Below are 18921 nucleotides of genomic sequence, written 5' to 3' on the forward strand. Positions count from 1 at the left end.
CAACTTCCTGGAGATCGACGTGGGCAACCCGCAGACGGTGGGGGTGGGCCGCGGCCGCTTCACCACCTACGAGATCCGCGTCAAGGTGAGGCAGCCCCGGCCCGGTCGCGGGGGTGGCGGTGTCGGGCCCTGCTGTCCCCCGGGGCTGGCCGGGGGCGGTGATGGGCTCCCTGCGCCGTGTCCTTCAGGACCCGTGTCGCGCCTGCTGCAGGAGCGGCGCTGGGGGGGCGGTGGCAGAGCCGCAGTGGACTCTCCATCCTCGGCCCGGGGCTCCTTGCTCTGTGACGGGCTATTAGGAGTTAAGGCGATGCAGCTCGGTTCAGGTAACCATAGGACAACTGCTCTCTCGGCTCTGCTGTGCACAGATTGTCCTTAGACTGAAGCACCGTGTACTGCGAGCAACTGCTTGTCTGTCTTCAGGTAAATAGAGGAGGGCAAACTCTGAGCTGTCTGAGGTGGAGTAATATGGGTGTATCTAGCCTGAGAAGGAGGTCAAGTTCAGGATTCCAATGGTCTCAAAAGATGCATAGAGAATGTGTAAATAAGTTTAGTGGGCACATGTGCTAGATCAAAGCCAGCTGAAGTGATAAGGTACATGTGTATGGGGCAGGGCTTCCTGGTTTCTTTTGTACCTGAACTAAAATTTTAGTGCCTGATAAATTGGGCCGTTTCTTGCTATGTGCTGCAATCAAGTACTTTTTCTTAGTAGCACTACGCTCCTTCCTAGCTGGAAGGGCTGTGTGCACTGACTTGCCCCAGAGGCTAGTAGTCTTGAGCTTGAGAAAAGCTATGTGAAGTCATTACTGTGTTCCCTGGTCTTTCATAAACAGAGCCCAGAGCAGTGGACAAACAAAATGCAATATTTACAACATAGTTCTTACCTGTGGCTGGTAGGAACTTGAGGTAGGGAACCCTTTTTGGTCTACATTGCCAGGGATAAGTTGGGTTGAAAAAGATGACCTCTTATAATTTTTTTTGTTTGTTGGTTTGTGGTTGAGTCTACTGCCTTGTATTGCTTTTCTCTGTTAAAGCTGATTGAAACAGGTCAGTTATTACAGTCACTAATAAAGGGGAAAGCTTCACTGACTCCCTGCACACATTCTCTGAAACAGGAGGTTTTACATATGCCTTCAGAGTAGGGAGGGCTTCAGCTGAGGGCTGCTGCCTTGGTCACTAAAATTCTTTAAACAAGACTTAACCTTGTGTGGATTTTCTGGTTTTAAAGGTCTAAGTTCCCAGCTTAATGTAACCTTACTTAAAAAACCAAAATCAGCTGAGATCTAAAGCTACTAGGAAGGATACTTTATTTCAAATGCTTATAAATTGTCATGTTCAGTAGCCATTCTTGTGTTTCAGGATGTGTCAGTGGGGCAGGGAGAATAAGCTAACACTCTTGTTTGTAACCTGTGTTCAGCCTCTGTTTGAGGACAAACTAGAACTTGCAGACTTGTGTTGCATTACACTGACCTTATCAGAACACCAGCAGTCCACTTAGCAGAAAGATGTAATTCTACCTTGCTGGAATGTGTTTGCACCTTAAGTTCCTGATGACGTTTCTTTCCATGAGACTGAGCATTTGGAATTGCTGGACCCAGGGAATATGGTACAAATGGGACTTAGCCATGATATGGCCCTGGGAATGAGAATAAATTTCCTGTGATTAAAAAAAACACAATAATTTTTTAAAAATCCTTAACTGAAGTTCTTCATCAGAAAGAAAAGCAGAAAAACAGGTTTTGAGACAGATTAGTTTTAGCCTATCTGCTGTTTGGGGTAGAAAATTCTGGATTCCTGTTGTAATGAAGACCAAGAAGTGATTTGGACAAACATACACTATGATAGTGCTGTGACCTTCCTCTGTTCTTCCTCCCAGTCTGACTACTATGTAAACATTCTGTCCTCCGCCCTCCTTGCTTGCATCCTCCTTGCTCGCATCTGTGCATGCCTGTGTACAGGACTGTCTCTTATAATACAGGATCATTCCCTTTCCAGTTGTGCACTGGTGTGCACATAGTGCTGTACATGTAGTTCATTGCTATCATGAGCTGTAAAATTGAATATTATGTCTCTGTGTGCTGGAAGGCTACAGAGCAGCTAATACAAGACATGCAGAATTATGTTCACTGTCTAAACTTACCAATTAACTGCTTCTCAGCAGAACACGGACCATGTTACTAATATGCAAGTTTCATCATGGAAGAAGAATTCAAGTTTGAATTGCTGTGGTATTGTATTTATAAAAGGTAGGCCTAGTACTGTAAGCTGCTTCTCGGAGTGTGGCAGACAACAGCCACCAGGTAGCCTCTGTCTTTGACAAGTGCTTGTGGTCATAGAAAGTAAGAAAGTAAGCAGCTGACATTGACAGTTTACCCCAGCAGTGCCAGTAGTGGAAATAGAACAAACCTGAGAAGATGGTGTGAGTTATCTGTGTCATGTCTGGAAAGCTGTGTCTTCAACTAACACCAACATTAAAATGTTAAGTGTGCAGAAATGGAAGGCTTAACTGCTGCCAGATTCTGGAGAAAGCAGCTTCATGTTATGGCTGGAGGTCATGCTAAGCTGGAAATATTGTGAGAGAGGACATTGAGATTCAAGTTTTTGTTGAGGCAAGTAGACTTGTACCATTGTCGCGGTGTTTACAAACTCTGTCCAAGCGTAATTCTATCTTTGTCTGAATCTAAAAGCTTAACATTTTTTTTCTTTTTGTTTGAAAGACTGAGCTTGCTAGCAGACTCTTGAACTGATATCTGTTAATGAGTATCTTGCAAAAAGTACGTGTGAAATACTGCAGAGTTTCCCCAAAGCTTTTACTGGCAAGCTTTGTACTGGTAGTGCAGCTGAAGCAACAAGTGGAACAACCTCATGCTTTAGTTCTTCTATTGCTGTACTCATCAGCTTCTGGTGGAAGTTGGAACGTCTAATGGGAAACTCTGAAGTTTTGGGCAGACTCCTCAACAGTACACAACTGCATAAGCAAGTCAATAATATTTTGGTACTTAGGAAGGTTTTTCACAGTGAATGTCTTTGTGAAGGGTTGCTGTGAATTTTGGTAAATGCATGGTGCTTTGACAAGGATTTAAGGTCTCTTAAGAGGATTGCTGCAGGTAGACCCTATACAGCACTTCTAGCTGGGCAGCTTACTTCACAGATGGACACTTGGCCAAAGTATTGACTTTCTGAGCCTGAACTTACATTAAATAACAGTCTGTTCTTGGCAAGCTGAACAAGGTGATGACAGAAAGCTTTCCACTGTAGCAACCACTGTAAGGCATACAATATGGCAGTGTGCCACCACAGTGCAGCCCAGCAATAAAAGTCAAATGTCTTGCTCAGAAATGGTAAGTGATAGAAAATGCCATCCTGGCAGTGCTGAAATGGCAAATCTGAGTGGGTCATGTTTTTGATGGGGTACTTGAGAATTTGTTTTCTGTCAGTAGAATTAGGCAGTGAGTTTGTACCATTCTAAAGTGTCCTTTGTGTGTGATGGCTTAGGGTGAGCCAAAACGGAGATAATGCAGTAGGGTATAAAGTTCCAAGTGCTTTTTCTAGTGAAATAAGCTTGATAAAGTACTCATCTCATCTAAAGTTATCTAAATGATCACAGTATGGTGACAGTATTTAAAACGAACATTATCAGCTAGACTGCCCACTAAAGTAATACTGCAAACTACTTCACTGCCCTTACCTCTTGAGGAAAGGTGTGAACCAACAGGTAAGTTCTTGGTGTAAATACTCTTCCATGCTGTTTCTCATAAGTCTTTACTAGCTGTTCCCTCCTACTTGTTAAACCTTGTCAGGGTGGGCTTGTGCACGTCAACACTCTTCAATGAGGGCATGCAAATACCTGTTACTATTTATGGGCTATAAGTCAGTCCTCTCCCTGAATTCCAGGAAAGAAACGTAGAACAAATGGCAGTTGTCATATTATCGTCCTACAGCATGTCTTTAGTCCCCAGTCCAGTTCCAGGTATCATTTGTCTTCTGCTGTAGTTGAGACATAGTTTTCTTGATAAGTGGGTCAAAAGGAAGGTCTTCGCTCAACAGATTCTCTGCAATAGCTTCAGCTCTTAAATCCTTTAAGGAGACAAGACTTAAGCTTTACAAGCTAACTCTGATCCAGCAACTGGTGGCACACGTCAGAGCCATACACCCACTGTGGTGGCAGTGCCATAGGAGGTAAACACATTGGTTAGAATACTGTCAAGAGAGCGTATGGGTATCCAGGAACTTGCTACATGTGGGGAAATATCCCTTTGTTAATGCTATTTCATCTGTTACTGTTTCTGTAGAAGTAAAAGTGGCTTCTGTGCTGCCCATTTTGATTGGGTTTGTCACCTAAGCTAAAAGATTAAATTATCTGTTTATGGTTAGTGAGAACTTGCAGGGAAGTCGCTGGTATTCAAACTGACAGAACTCAAACAAAACACCTGTTACAGGAGCTATTAGTCCAAGTAGTTAAAGAATTTTTTTTGGTCAAACTAAAGCCAAACTAATAGCCTTTGTCTTCTTAGTTCTGTTCTTTAATGTTCAATGGCCTGTTGCCTCTAATCAGTGTTATTAAACTCAGCACTAAGGTATACCTTAGCTTTTCAAGGTTCTCTAGTGCAGTGGCTTGTCTCAAGGTGTAGAAAGGTACTGTCTTGCTGCTGTGCTTTCAGATGTTGTGAAATGGATCACTTGAGTGGCACCAATGCTCTTTAAGGCAGCAGTCACCTTTCCTGTATCTCCTGCAGAAAGACTTCTGTAGACCTGCAGAGGTACTTGACTCTGTAGGTCCAGTGTGGGGAAGGAAATGAACACACAGGCTGTGTGAAGTGCCTGCAGTGTTAAGAATAGTATTGGTTTCAAAGGATTGGGGAAGTATATCCAAGTACTGCTGAACTTGAGACACTTTTGAAAGTCTGTTCTCCTCTTAACCCATTTTTTCAAGACTTAGCTTGGATACAATATTTGCATTTCAGCATATTTATAGTAGTGTGAATTGAGTGACTGATTTGAGCCTCACTGCTGTGATCAAATCAAGTCAGAGTAAGACAGTAAATGAACTGAAAGTATAACTTGCTCAGAAAGCACTTGTCTTATGCCATGTGTTGCAAAGTGGTGCTCTTTATCTGATGAATGTGTCTTTGAAATGGTCTGTCCTTGAACGGTACCAAATCTCCTGTTCTTCATGTGTTTGGCAGGGTTTGAAGATGCAGATTCCCCCACCATGAGAAGAATCAAATCTGCCTTTGATGTAGTTGACTTCAGCACTGTAGAGTTTCACAGCTGAAGCTTGTGGTGGAGTAATGACTAAACACTGACTCAGTGTGGATGTGTTTAGGGATGCATAATCTGCAGTAATTCTTTATTTCGTTACTACTGGAATCTTACATAACACCACAAATCTTCTCTAACTGGAGTAAATTACGCTTTTAATGCCCTTTTCTAGACACTGCTACCAGTTAGATATTTTCAGACTCCTCTTGAAAGAATAAAAATGCAGTGATTCAGGTGACTTTGTTTTTCTGTTCTACAGCCCAGATACGGCACACTTACAAACATTAACTGCTCCTTCAAGCAGTAGTTCAGAAAAGGATAGCTGGAAGGCTAAGAACTTCCAAGGACACTGACTAGGGAGATAGAGAAGTGGAATGGCTTGGATGAAAGAAACTTCCAAAGCAAGGGGAGTTGATTTACAAGTCTATTGCTATATTTGCTTTGAGCAGCTGTTTTTTCTGTAGAAGTTTGTGATTAAACTAGGTTCAAGAGCCTGGTCCAAAGGTACTGAACTAGTTTTGCATTGCTCTGTGTTACTGTGTAAATAAAATAACCAAGTCTCTGAACAGTGCTTCTTATTAGTGACTTGAAGTCCTTTTATTTCAGCACGCACAGTGTGGATCTTGATTGTCATGAATTAAGATTACACTTTAGTACAGTGTGGAACAGACCAAATCAAATGAGAAAATGACTAATCTTTGTAGGACGGTGGCTGTTATCCAGGTAGGCATGTGATGCCAGAGAGTTTTGATACGTGTTTATTTTTAGATGGCTTGCTGAAAAAGTGTAAGCTTGAACTTTAGAGCAGTCAGGTCTCTGCTGCTTTTCATCTGGGGTAATAAATCTGTGCTGCATCATTTATGTCTTCTAACAGTAAGGGAAGTATTTTATTTAAAGTTTTTTTCACTTGGTAATGCAATGCCAGTTGCACTACTGGAGGCTATTTAACTAAGTACATAATCCAAATGCCCTGTGAGGCTATAGCACTGAGTGAGGGGTCTGAAGTTGCTATCGTTGCTGTAACTTTTAATGTGAAAAGGATGAAAAAGCCCTAACTTTCTAGTCAAAGTATTAAACCAAGTGTTTTACCAACTGAAGACGGGTCCATGAAGTGTTCCTTCTGTGGCTATTTCTTAAGAATCCAATTCAAAACTTCTGTATGCCCCAGAAGGTTCTCCCATATGACAGTATAGTTTGTATCGGCCACAAAACCCATCTTGAAAGTGTAACTATTAACTCGTGTATAGCAGCTTTACTCTAAAATCCAGAACAAAATGAAGCTGTACATTAAATGGTTTAAAGCCGCCTGTATACATGGGAAAAAAAGCTTCCAAGATTATTTCCATGGGCCTAAGCTGCAGCACCTTCTAAGCGTTAGGATATGCTACAAATTAATGAGCTAAAGGAGTCAGAAGCCTTTCTGCAGCTTTTAGTGGCTACTTAAGAGTGTGAATGTTACTGCTCCAGTAAAACTGGAAATATGAAGAGAAATTTCTGCTACTTAATAGATCTATTCTGTACTAGTTGCTTACCTCCCTTTTCTTGCATGGTTGAAGTATAGGGATACTGGACTGTCTCTAGCTCACAAAGCACAGTAAAGCTTTTGTTCCTGATAAAAAATGATCAATTACAGCAATTCACTGATTTTTTTTCATCCCTGTTTGACTGTAGCTGGCAGATGTCAGCTAATGATGCTGAAGTGTCAACTTAATGTGATCCCACTTCAGTCAGTCTCAGTGAGGAATGAATGGGAACATTACAGGAGGCCAAATCAGAGCATATGGCCGTTATACCTTGCGGTTGTGTAAAAGTAGCAATCCCTCCTCTTTCAAATGAGTATTTGATATTTCAAAAGAGGCTTTGGCTTGCTAACCCTGTGAAATAATTATTTAGAATTACTAATTCTGTTTGGGTGTTATAAAATTCGTTGCCTGAGTCCTTCTTAAAGTCAGCTCCTGTTTTTACCTTTGGCTTCTGAGTATGGAACCTGAAGAATAAAGAATCACTAAATAATCTGTTTTTCTCAACTTACCCTGCTTTGAGCCTTTTGACCACGGCTCACCATAATTCAGTTGTTTGAATTGATGTTGCTGAACTTGATCAGGTGATGATAGATGCTTTTTGGAAAAAACCTAGACATGCCTATGCTCATTTTCAGAGAGCAACTCTGAGCTCAAGGCACTGGACTTGGTAAAGGTTAACTCTTGTCTAAAGACTGATAGTCCCTCTTGCATGGCTATTAGGATTTTACTGCCTTGTTTTTAAGGTGGAAAACATCCTAGCTCTGTATCTCATTACTGCGTGGTGGGAAGCTCTATAGTTCTTGGTATAGTTTAAGTCAACATTGTTTAAAACTTAAGTGTACATATGGTCAGATTTTTCAGTGTTCTATTAACTTTATATTTTTTTGAATATAATGTACCTTCAGTAGATCTGGACACCTAGTGGAGAAAAGGAAAGGTTTAGACAAAAGGACTGAAACTTAGAAAAATAACAATGTCTTATCTAACGTTTTGCAGTGGGAAAGAAGCTTTCCTTCAGTAAGGTACCCAGCAAAAATCTAAACTTCTAGAAACTGAAGTTTAGAGCATGTTTTCCTTCTTTTTTGCTTTTTGTAAGTGTAGGAAATAGAGAGGTAGCTGCTTATGTTGAGTCAGGAAGGAAACAAACCACTGGCAAGGTTTCTGCAATAACAGTGGACTGCTGAAGCCAGTTTCTTGCTGAAGACAGTTTCTTGCACTAAAGGACAGCAGGCTCTTGTGTTAAGAAAATCAAAATACTTTTTTATCCAGCCTGAATGCTATTTACTGTAATACCCCAGAGCTCCCTTTGACTGACTGTAAATGTAGTCAAAGGGTGTAGTCTCTTGACAAAGATTACAGCTTGTATGAAGAGACAGTAAGATGCTTGAATTTAGCTTCTGAGAGTCAAAGCCACAAGCTTCTATCAAAAGTGAGCTGTGTGCTTTCTTTTGCTCTATTTTAATGGAAATAGAGTTCTTGCAAGGCTACCATAAGCTACTTGAAAAGATGACATCAAAGTAGGTGCTGTGGCAACAGAGCAGCTTTATTCTTGGTCTGTTAGGAGCATGGGCAATGCAGTCCTGCTGGTGTGTGTTATGTTGGCGGATGAGGAAATTAATCAAATTTTGTTTGTGAAAGTCTCCTTACTTGTATATAGAAACAATTTCTAGACTTCTAACTGTCTAGCTTGGAGATTGACTGTAGTAACAGCTCAAAGACTGTTACCTGGTTATCCAAGCTACCGTCCTAGGACTGTCATTTGCTTCTGAGGTGAATTGGGAGCCTCCTGAGCTTGGAATTGGACTCAAAGTTGAATATGTTATAATAACATAAATGTAGCTGAAGAAACATGCTCACTGTGAATACAGGTTTTGCCCTGAGATCTATTAGCAAGCAATCAGTGCTTCCCACTACTAGTTTGTTGAGCACTAGCCAAATGGCTGTAGAAACTTTTTGGCATCTAAGTGGAAAAATGTAGGAGTGACTTAGGGGTCTGGCTTTGTCATCAGTTGTTTAACTATGTAATGTAACTTGGCACCCATTTTGACAATGTATATTGCAGTGTACTGGCTTGGCCATTAACTCCTCCAGCAGAATACAGACTGTTAGTTTGACAGTAGTCAGGGAAAGCCTAATGGTGTCTACATGTAGTCTAATACAGAGACAGTGCTACACAGAATCTGTCTCATCTTAGCATCTTTCTGTGGCTTAGGATTTTGGGCTGTGTGCGATTTCTGCAGAGCTGGTTTATTGGTCCCTCTGCAATGGTGCTTTATCTGTGATTCTGACTAGTGATTTTGGTTGTCTAATATCTTGGGTGATGCATAATCCTTTCAGGTTGAGGGCTTGCATTCAAACTGCTAAGAGACATGATTTTGGACTAGGAAGTTCTTGAATTTTTTTTTCCCCAAATGATATGATTATTACACTGCAGAAGAAGCAACTGCTGCTGTAATTCTGCTGAATTTATCAGAGGAATGAGCTGTGCTCCAGGGGCTGTGCCAAACTGGGTCATGAGTTTCATGATAGTAGACTTTGCAGGTCAGCAGGCCAGAAAACCAACACTATAATGCTGAATGAGCATGGGCAGAAATGCTTGTAAAAATAAAATTAGGCTGACTTCAAGTTTTGTGCCTTACTCTTGTCTCTATTCTAGCAGGCAAACAAAGCACTAGCAGTGCTCTGAATAGCTATTGGCACCCTTAGTGACTAAACAAGGATAGCTCTCAACATAAAATGTGAAGCAGAGCATAACATTTTTGATATCCTGCGTGATCTTGAAGTGACTCTTTAAGTTTCTGTTGACACTTCAGGATTGTCTCCTTCTACCAAATTCTTGTCCATTGATAACCCATACTTCAGGAGCTGTCTTTGCTTAATGAAAACTGTCTCTCCATGGTAGATGAAGGCAGTAGTACATGCAGAAACCCTTCCTACTGAAGGGCAATAATCCTTAGTGAGAAAGGCCCATATAGTAACTTCAGGTGTGAATATAACGTCAGGGGACCTAAGATGTGAGTGGGTTAAGCAGTATGAAACGGGACTCTCAAATTGCTTTTTTAAATAGATCCTAAACATGAGGTTTAGAAATTGATCTCAACAGATAGCTCAATTTCATATCCAGACCAGAGGACAGGGAATATGTACTTTAGCATATAGTTGTCAAAATGTGACTTGTAAGACATGTAATTTAATGAATGCCTTTTGACATGCTTTTCAGTCTGAACATTTCCAGTGCTTATGATCAAGATTGGAGAAGATTTTTCAACTCAAAAGGAAAACAAAGGACTCTGTCCTTTCCTCCAGCTTGCTAGCTGGGCTAGCATGTCAAAAGTTCAAAAGGGAGTGTAGAAGGTAAAGTGAGCTCAATTGGCACTTCTACCACCACATTGTACCTGTAAGCCTGATATGTTGTTTAGAGATTAACTTTATAGACTTCATGCCTAGAAGCATGAAAAGAGTTCCTGAAGACCTGGGAACTCATTGGTTTTTAATTGCTTTTATCCAGTCCTAATCCCTCTTGTAAGTAACTTGAGAGGAGAAAGGAGTATTTTCTGCAGGTGAGAACATATTTGTTAAATATTGTAAAGGACTTTTTCTACCTGAAACACTGACAAAGAGTTGATGTAATGTGTAAGGGTGAATTTGGTTAAAAAGCCAATAGCTGAAAGCAGAGGAAAATATTCCAGTACTTAACTCCAGGGAATCTCCTTCATGTACTCTGGGAAACCCGTATTCACTCTTGAGTAGAGTATTCTTACCCTCAAGACAAGAGTGTTTATTTATAAATCCTGACTTCTGGCATAAGTCTTAAGTGCAATTTTATTATTAGTGTCTTACCTGATCAACAATATTTTACCTGGGAAAGAGAGCTTGGATACTTTTAAACATTTATCAATAACATTGCATAACAAAATACTGTTCTGTACTTTATCACTTGTAAATTTTGGACTAACTTGCATAATGTGAAAGTGCACAACCAGCTTCTCAAGTACTTTTGAACTGTGACAACCAGAAACTTGTTATTGGCTGGCAGCAATACAACAACCCATAGTGACAGGTCTGCCTAGTGCAGGAATTAAAGCTGCAATTAAACTTGTTTTGAGCAGCCAAAATTATTGCCCAGTGATAGCTTAAGCATAACATCCTATGAAAGTTATTGTGTAGGGATATCCACAAAAACTGTGATCAGATCCTGAGTGAGATGGTTTACGAGATAAAAAAAATAAAACAACAAAAAGTAAAAAGTAAAAGGCACTAACAGAGAATGACTACTGTGCATCTGTCAAGAGGAAGACTGGGGGGTAACTCTAGTCCCATGTGAACATCAGCTTCCAAGGGTGCTCCTCAAGACTCTTTAAAGGCATACTAAGACTATTAGTGAATATGCAGTCTGACAACAGTAGGCTTTATTTTGTTGCTTCTGGTTGTGCATGGCAATTACAGCCTCATGGTCTTACTTGTAGGAAGTCATAACTCCTAGGAACGTTTTGGTAATGTTCTAGCCAGTTTGCTGATGGCACTAAATTTCAGAATATGGTCCTGGAACTTTTCGTTCTGGGGCTATCATTAAGAGAGGACTCTCCTAATGTCTACTTTTAAAATAACATGCAAGTTGGATTGCAACAGTGGGATTACACTGCACCCAAGAAGGAACAGAAGTAATACAGACTCTCTCACAAGTTAGGACTTGTATCAGGGTGCTTGTATATGTAACATGGTCTTGTGCAGCACTAAAACCTTGCTCCATTTGATGTCTCTTTCAACAGTGTTAGAGTTGGGTGCTGGCTCCTAGCCTTGTTCAACAAAGTTCTCCCTAATGTCCGTAATCACGCTCTACTTAGTTTAACTTTTTAGTCAAATAGTCTGATCTCTTCAGCACTGAATGTTGTATTGCATCTCAGCCTTGTTAGCTTCTTTGGAGCTACCCAAACTTGGCAGCTCGTGCTATCAAATCTTCATCTGTTCTAGATGGATTCACTGTAGGACTTACTGGTTTTGCTTCTAAAGATGTTGGAGGCCATGATTTATCAGGGAGTAGAAAAGTACAGGATGCTTGGTTCATGTCCTATGCTGGTATCTGAAACGCAGCCTTGAATGCAGTAAGAGAAGCGTGTGTGGATTAAGAAGACTTTCTTCCCCCTTCCCTCCTCACCTCCAATTTTGTACATATTGTGGATCCAGCTCCTAACAGAGTTGCTTGTGCAACCTTAGAACTATCTCAAGTGGCCAGCAAATCAGATATTTTGCTAGGTGATAGATGACAAAGTACCCATGATAAGGATGCCATATAAATGAGGCTCACAGTTACGCAGTTTGAGGTACAGCTTACTCATGTAGCTTAGAGCTTTATTTATATTTCTGTGTCTTGAGTGTTTCTCAATACTGTTGTTGTTGCCTAAATGGAAGTAATGTGTAACTTAACAGCTTGGTTCTTCTGGTTATCAAAACTTCTAATCTGTCTAATCAACAGCTTGTGTTCTTATTTTCAGACAAATCTACCTATATTCAAATTGAAAGAATCTACAGTCAGAAGAAGATATAGTGACTTTGAATGGCTAAGGAATGAACTAGAAAGAGAAAGCAAGGTGAGTAAAGTGAAAGGTAAATACAAGTCTATATACAAAGAGTAATGATGCTGAAATGTTATCGCCATGTTATGAAGCATATATCATATGGAGCAGATACTGTGGTTGAAAGTGTCCAGAAATAAACCAGTGTGTCAGTCTTTTTATCAAGCCTCAGTTTTACAATGCTAGAGGCTGTTTTAATGGTTTCAAGTTAATTCAGAGTTAAACTACTTGAATTCATCTCACCTCTTTGGACAGATGCTGGTCTTCTCTGCTCATATTTTATTACTTTATTAGGGATGTGATTGATGAGTTGAGTCCTCTAGGAGGAAGAGGTGGAACAGGTGTATGAACCTGCTTATAGGCTGCACTTAAGGACACTTCTGTAAATCTTTCAGGTTGTGGTACCACCTCTACCAGGAAAAGCACTTCTCCGTCAGCTTCCCTTCCGAGGAGATGATGGTATATTTGATGATTCCTTTATAGAGGAAAGGAAGCAGGCTCTTGAACAGTTCATAAACAAGTAAGTGTTGGCTCTAGTTATCTAGAGACAAACCCAGAGCTCCGCTCTGGAAAATTGCATTAAAGCTACTAATCCTCTAACTCTGGTAACTGCACTAGGTTCAGAATATTAACTTTCACATAATCTTGCAGTAGGACATACTAACATTGCTCATCCAGTGTTTAGTTTGGATATCTTAATGCTTACCTGAACAGCTGAAATGACTGTTACTGTTGTTGTTAATTTATGCAAATTGCTACTAAAATTACAGCATTCAAAATAGTTCTACTTTATAATTTCTGAAAGAGTATCCTCCACTGTATGAACAATGGAGCTTACAAAGGGGTTACAGCAGTTTACTTTGATAGCAGATGTGAGGTATTATCAGCTTGTGTAATGATGCATATTTTCTCTAATCATCATGAGAATCTTTCTGAAGATGTAAAAACACTACTCTAGGTAGGCATGCATAGTTCGAAATAGACACTTTGGGTTTTGTCACTGCCTTTCAAAAGGTGAGCAGAAATTATAGTAGCAAAGTATTATGATTCCGTTTCTGCCATCTGACACTACTAACAGCTGTCTGTACATGAACCTGAGTAGCTGGTTTAATCTCTTTAACAATGTGGATCCAAGCTGTGGGTAGGAAGGAGTTGCTGTCAGTTAATCAGCTCTTTTGGTCTCTAGACTCAACACTGTTCGGACCAACTGGATTTGAGACTGCTCCCTTTAAAAGTTCAAGCTTGTCAGTTCCTCTAGCATTCTAATCTTGTTCAACAGTTATGTTGTTTAACAGAGGATGCCTGTGAGTTACACAAGAACTTAAGAGAATATACTTGTCAGCTACTGTTAGTCAGTTCAGGCATGTGTCTTGGAGCTGCACGTGACTAGTTTACTAAAACTCTCTGTTTTGTGCAAGTAAGCGTGACCATATGAAATCTCTTCGGTTTTTCTTCACATAGTTGCTTGGTAGCTCGATTTAGAGGTATCGATAATGATTCTGAGCAGGTAAAATGCTTCAGACTGTTCTTTGTGCTGTTCAAAGACAAGCGGAATGAACTTCCAAGGCGTCCAATAGTAAAGTGGAACTTGTTTGGGTTTTTTAATGCTGCAAAATCAAGGCAGTCATGACTGTAAAGTACAACTTTTGTCCATGCAGGCTTGGAACTCTACCTTAAATAGTGAAGAAGTGCAAACTTTTGTATGCCGAGCCTAGCAACATGTGTGCAAGAGGGCTGTTTGTGTTCTGAAGCAGCTGAAACAGTCATCTTACCTTGACTCTCTGAAAAACTCAGTATAGCTGACCGAAATGGTCAGTTTATGGGCATCACTTGTTCAGTCCTACAGCAAGTAATAAATTGATTTTGTGAAAGTGTAAAACTTCTTGGTTAATTTTTCCTCCTTTGAAACATAAAAGCAGATTGTTAATGTAGCTGCTGATGTAGTGGCAGACTTGAGTACAGCTGGAATAGGACTTTTCAGGCACAACTCGTGACTATTCAACCTCATCAATTTATTCTAATGGCATGACCAACTCAGGAAGCAAATATTACTAAAGATTTGAACCACATAGAAACCTTAAGGCTTCTACCAAGTACTCTGGGTACTAGTAAATTAGTCCTGAAGGTCATTTGCATAGTACATTCACATTATTGCACTCTCAATGCTGGTCTTTGCTTCTAGAACTAGAGTTCCTCAGATAATTTATATCACTGTAACAAAAAAGAAATATCTTAGTGCACCAATGCCAATTCTTGATATCCAGTAGTGCTGAGATGGATGTTATTGAGAAGCTTTGCCTCTCTAGATGTAAAATCTAAATCAAGACAGTACACCTTATTTGAGCCAGCTGTCTTGGGCCAGCTTGCTGGCACCACCATCAGTAGTACGTACAATGACATTCAAGGGATGGCTGTGTCTCAACACTGTTGTCTGCCTGAACCTGACTTTGAGATACATGAAAATTCTTGAAGTAGCAGCTGCTACTTGTAAGGGTCACCTTTGTGAAAAATATTGAGGGAAAGTCAATGCTGAGCAAGGTATTCCAATTGAATCTGGGATCAGATCTAGTCTTGCAATTCAGACACCAATTTCCAAGCTTTCCTGAAAGGGAGAAGAAATATGCTGCTTCCTCATCATCCTCTCCTATATATCTTTCCTTTGAAGTTCAAGGCCAGCAACTTCAGTCTGATGAGGGTAAGAAACTCTAACTAGTTATTCTAGACTATCATCCTTGTGAACTAGTGCTTAAGCCTACTGGCCATTTACTAGAACCAACAGGATTGATAAGTTTTATAACTGCACTTGAAATAATCATCGGTACTGAATAGGAGAGCTTAGCTTCCTCATTACAGGTCACCCTCAATGACAAGTGAATATGTCCTGTGGTGAAATAAACACTGATAGATAAATTTGGAGAAGATGCACAGAAGTTCTTGGAAGTACTGGTGGTGAGCCACTGGAGCTTACTGTGTATTACATGTGTTCAACTAGATCACTTCTGTTAAGAGCAGAAATGTTCTGACAGACATGGAGGCCATAAGGCTGACACAAGCAGCCCTAGGGAGGATGGGGGACTTTAAGAGAAAAAGTCGGAAGTCTCTCTTGATTGAGCAAACTGGATGTAGCTTTTTTAAACCAAACTGCTTTACGTTTTCATGTTCATAAGTCTCATGTTCATGACCAACTTTCAGGTATCTGATTCCCTTGGATTTTTACCAACACAAGAGTCTGCATGGTATTTTAAGGGTTTGAATGCAGTACCTTGTGGTTTACTTCCAAGTTTGGGAGTGTCTCCTAATTCAATTTCAACCCCTTTCCTATTAAAAGGATGGTGTCTCAGTTTATGTGTGAAACAAAACCCACAGTACAGATACTGGTCTCTCCCAGAGCAGACGAACTCTGTCTACTGTGTTTGATAACTAAGACACATGCAGTGAACAGAACCCTCTGGCTTCCCTACAGGAGAGGAGCACTGATGGAGCGGAGTCACTGCCCGGAGCAGTGCTGGAGCCTTCAGAAGGCCTTTGCACCCCCTGGTGGAGCAAGGCTTCAGCTCTGCCGGGGCGAACTGCTGCTCAGTGGGATGAGAACTGAGTGGATAAGCAGCCTTTAGAAGAGGGTCCTGTGGCACAGGTGTCAAGACCCGTAAAATAAAATCCATTTGCCTTCCTTAACTCCAGATTCCCTAATGTTAGGATGGCACTTGGATAATCCCATCAATTGCAGGTGATAAATGATGACATAACATGCTTCCAAATGATCAGAGGTAGCTCACATGAACTAACTTCATCTGGGGGAGCATGACGAATCTTGCTGCTAGACATCATTCTAGTTGCCAGCAGCGAACTGAAGGTGGGATTCATGCCTAAGTGCAGAACAACAGGTTACTGGTACAAAACCTCTGTCTCCTGGCTAGCTGCAAGTAGGCTCGATTGGTTGACACTAATGCTTGTTTTTTTCCTCTCCAGGGTTGCAGGCCACCCACTGGCACAGAATGAGCGCTGTCTTCACATGTTCTTACAAGATGAAGTAATAGACAAAAACTACACACCATCCAAAATAAGGCATACTTGAATTCTAAAACTGTCTTCTTAAACATTAGTGGTTCTTAGGCTTGGTTTTAAGAGGTTATAGTTTGTCTTAGCATGCTGAGGATGAACAGGCACGAAGTCTCCAGTAACACCAGTACACTGCTTGGTCTTTGCATATGCTTTATAGCATTTAAGAACTCACTTGTCTTCTAGCTAACTCGCTCTGAATCCTTCATTTAAGAGTATTATACTATGAGACCATCCATCCACCCCCTGCAACATCTCACAAACCCTTCCACTATTATTTGCAATGACTTAACAATGTTTACTGACTTGGCCTTACTTGAACTTTCACAATTGTAGTGTCACGTGTTCACCTGTATTTGACTAAACTGCTATGCTGTTTTTGAGGTAGTCACCTGTCTGAATGTCTGTAGAAAGACTGCTTTATTTCTGATATCCTGTGTGAGAAACACTTATGCAATTGTCTTCAAGCTTGTAAAACACTTTATACTGAAGTAATGAGGGAATTATCTTTATATTCTGTAAAAGGAAAAAATCAAATTTATATACTAAAGTAACTTGTCTAAAGTTTTGAAATAAAAGTGAAAATGCACTTCAAATGTTTTGTCACTCTTGACCTTGAGCGTGGGGTATCTCATGCTTTCTGAGAAGCAGGGATTTGACTATACTAACTGAACTGGTATTACAACCTTGCTGTGATGCTCTTCCACAATGTAGTTTGGTGTTACTAACAGTGAGGACTAAGAACCCTGAGACGATGGCACTCACTCTGCAAGTGTTAAAGAACATATAAAGGTATCGAAGGCTGTTCCTGTGGTGTGGAGCCAAAGCTGGAATACCATTCATGGTAGGTAGTCAACAGATCTGGACTTTAGCAACTCTGGGCAAAGAGTACCTTTCTGCTTGGCGTGAGAAGCATCAGTCTAGCTTCAGCTAGCTGGTGAAAACTATACCATCCCATAGAGAAAGGAATGTTGACATAACTTCATTCCTAGATAAAAGTAACTCTGCTCTACAATTACAGTTAGGGCCATGAAATCCGGTAAGTCTGCTCTGAGATGTGACATAGCCCACTTCCCAAAAGGAGGGGTGAGCTGCAGCACTGTGCTTGTGTGACCACTGGTGCAATGCAGATAGTCAGCAACTGAACTGCAGGTCACAAGCAGCACTTCTGAGGTTGACTTTTTCATGAGAAAGAAGTGAGCTGGAGAAGCTTCCTTAGTCTTCCACATGTGACACACAATTTACCTATCCATCTTGAAAACAGATTCAAGAATATTCCAGTAGCAATCTACTCTAGTGTTTTGTGCTGCTTGGTAGCTACATGTTGGCTTAGACTTGACTCTGCTGCTTTTTTTCTTCTTGCAATACTACTTATCGCTGTCAAGAGCATCCTACAAACTTGCTGACAAAAGTTATTAGCTTCTTTTTACTAAGGCCACTAACCTCACTTTTGGAAATCTGAATGTCAAAGACTTAACTGACAAAGCAGTGGTGGCCAACTGGATGACGTATAGTACTAGTGATTAGCTACACTGAATAGATAGGTGTTTGAATGATTGCTCTTTCCACCTTGTACTTAACTAAGACTGTGCTGATTCTCTCTAATGGTCCCACTCATTAAACCAGGGACCAAAACTGACCGAGTCCACTTGCAGCCCGGGGATGTCCAGCTTTTCAAGATGTTTGTGATAATGTAAAATGATTTCTAAAATTCCCTGTGCTTGTTGAATCACACTTAAAAGTTGAATTACTCTTGAAAAAGAGGAAAGAAGGGTTATATGTATATGAAGTTTCATTATGTAGGTTTATATACAGAGCAAGATGTTCTTTTTCTCTTCTCAAACATTCTTTTCTGAGAAGTGCTTCTCTCAGAAATGAAAGTAAATGCCTCATCTTATACCTAAAGTATGATGACACAGTCTGTATCATTTGCCATGAAAAGAAAAAAAATAAGCCAAAGAGGGAAAAACTGCATGCTTGATGTCAAAGTATTCCTATTTCCAAAGTGAGGACTTTAGAGTGTTAGCCTCTGAGAATTACAGGACTCTGGGATATTACCTGGCCTTAAGTCCCTTAAAGCTAACCAGAGACCCTAATTGTAGTGTAGTGTACTGGTTCTGCTTCTGTGCAATCTGCTGTAGTGGGAGCAAGACATAGTCTGAGATTAGCTGTGCATAAACCACAGGGATCTGGGCATTGTTCTCAGCTCGTGAGTCTTTTAAAACAATTCTGCAGCTGGGCTAAGTTCTCCAGGTAAGAGGGTGAGATATGGGTGTGCTCCCATTGTTCTGCCTGTTTTGCAGCTGGAAGAGAGCCAGTACGCTCTGTTTTGTCCTCTAACTTGGGTGAGGTAGGGACTACAGCACACTGCAGAGCACGGTTGCCTGGTTGCCTTGCAGCAGGGATGCAGTTTGCGTTTATTGCTGGTCTGGGACAGCAGCATGAATCTTATTGAAATGAATGTTCTGTGATGGGTTCTGTGCAACACTGAGTTCAACTTCTTTAGC

At 40.7% G+C, this 18921-nt stretch overlaps 1 protein-coding gene across 1 annotated transcript; it reads left to right on the plus strand.

The window, feature by feature from the left end:
* Position 1: 1 nt before the first annotated feature.
* On the plus strand, positions 2-18041 carry SNX3 (sorting nexin 3; the record flags this gene model as incomplete). The annotated part of the gene is made up of 4 exons (XM_029962748.1): positions 2-85; positions 12275-12370; positions 12751-12875; positions 16325-18041. Coding segments are annotated over 4 exons (411 nt in total), but the record flags the coding sequence as incomplete, so codon positions are not given.
* Positions 18042-18921: the final 880 nt, after the last annotated feature.

Source organism: Manacus vitellinus, unplaced genomic scaffold (assembly GCF_001715985.3).
Source record: "Manacus vitellinus isolate BGI_N305 unplaced genomic scaffold, ASM171598v3 scaffold_4_pilon, whole genome shotgun sequence".
Taxonomy (NCBI): domain Eukaryota; kingdom Metazoa; phylum Chordata; class Aves; order Passeriformes; family Pipridae; genus Manacus; species Manacus vitellinus.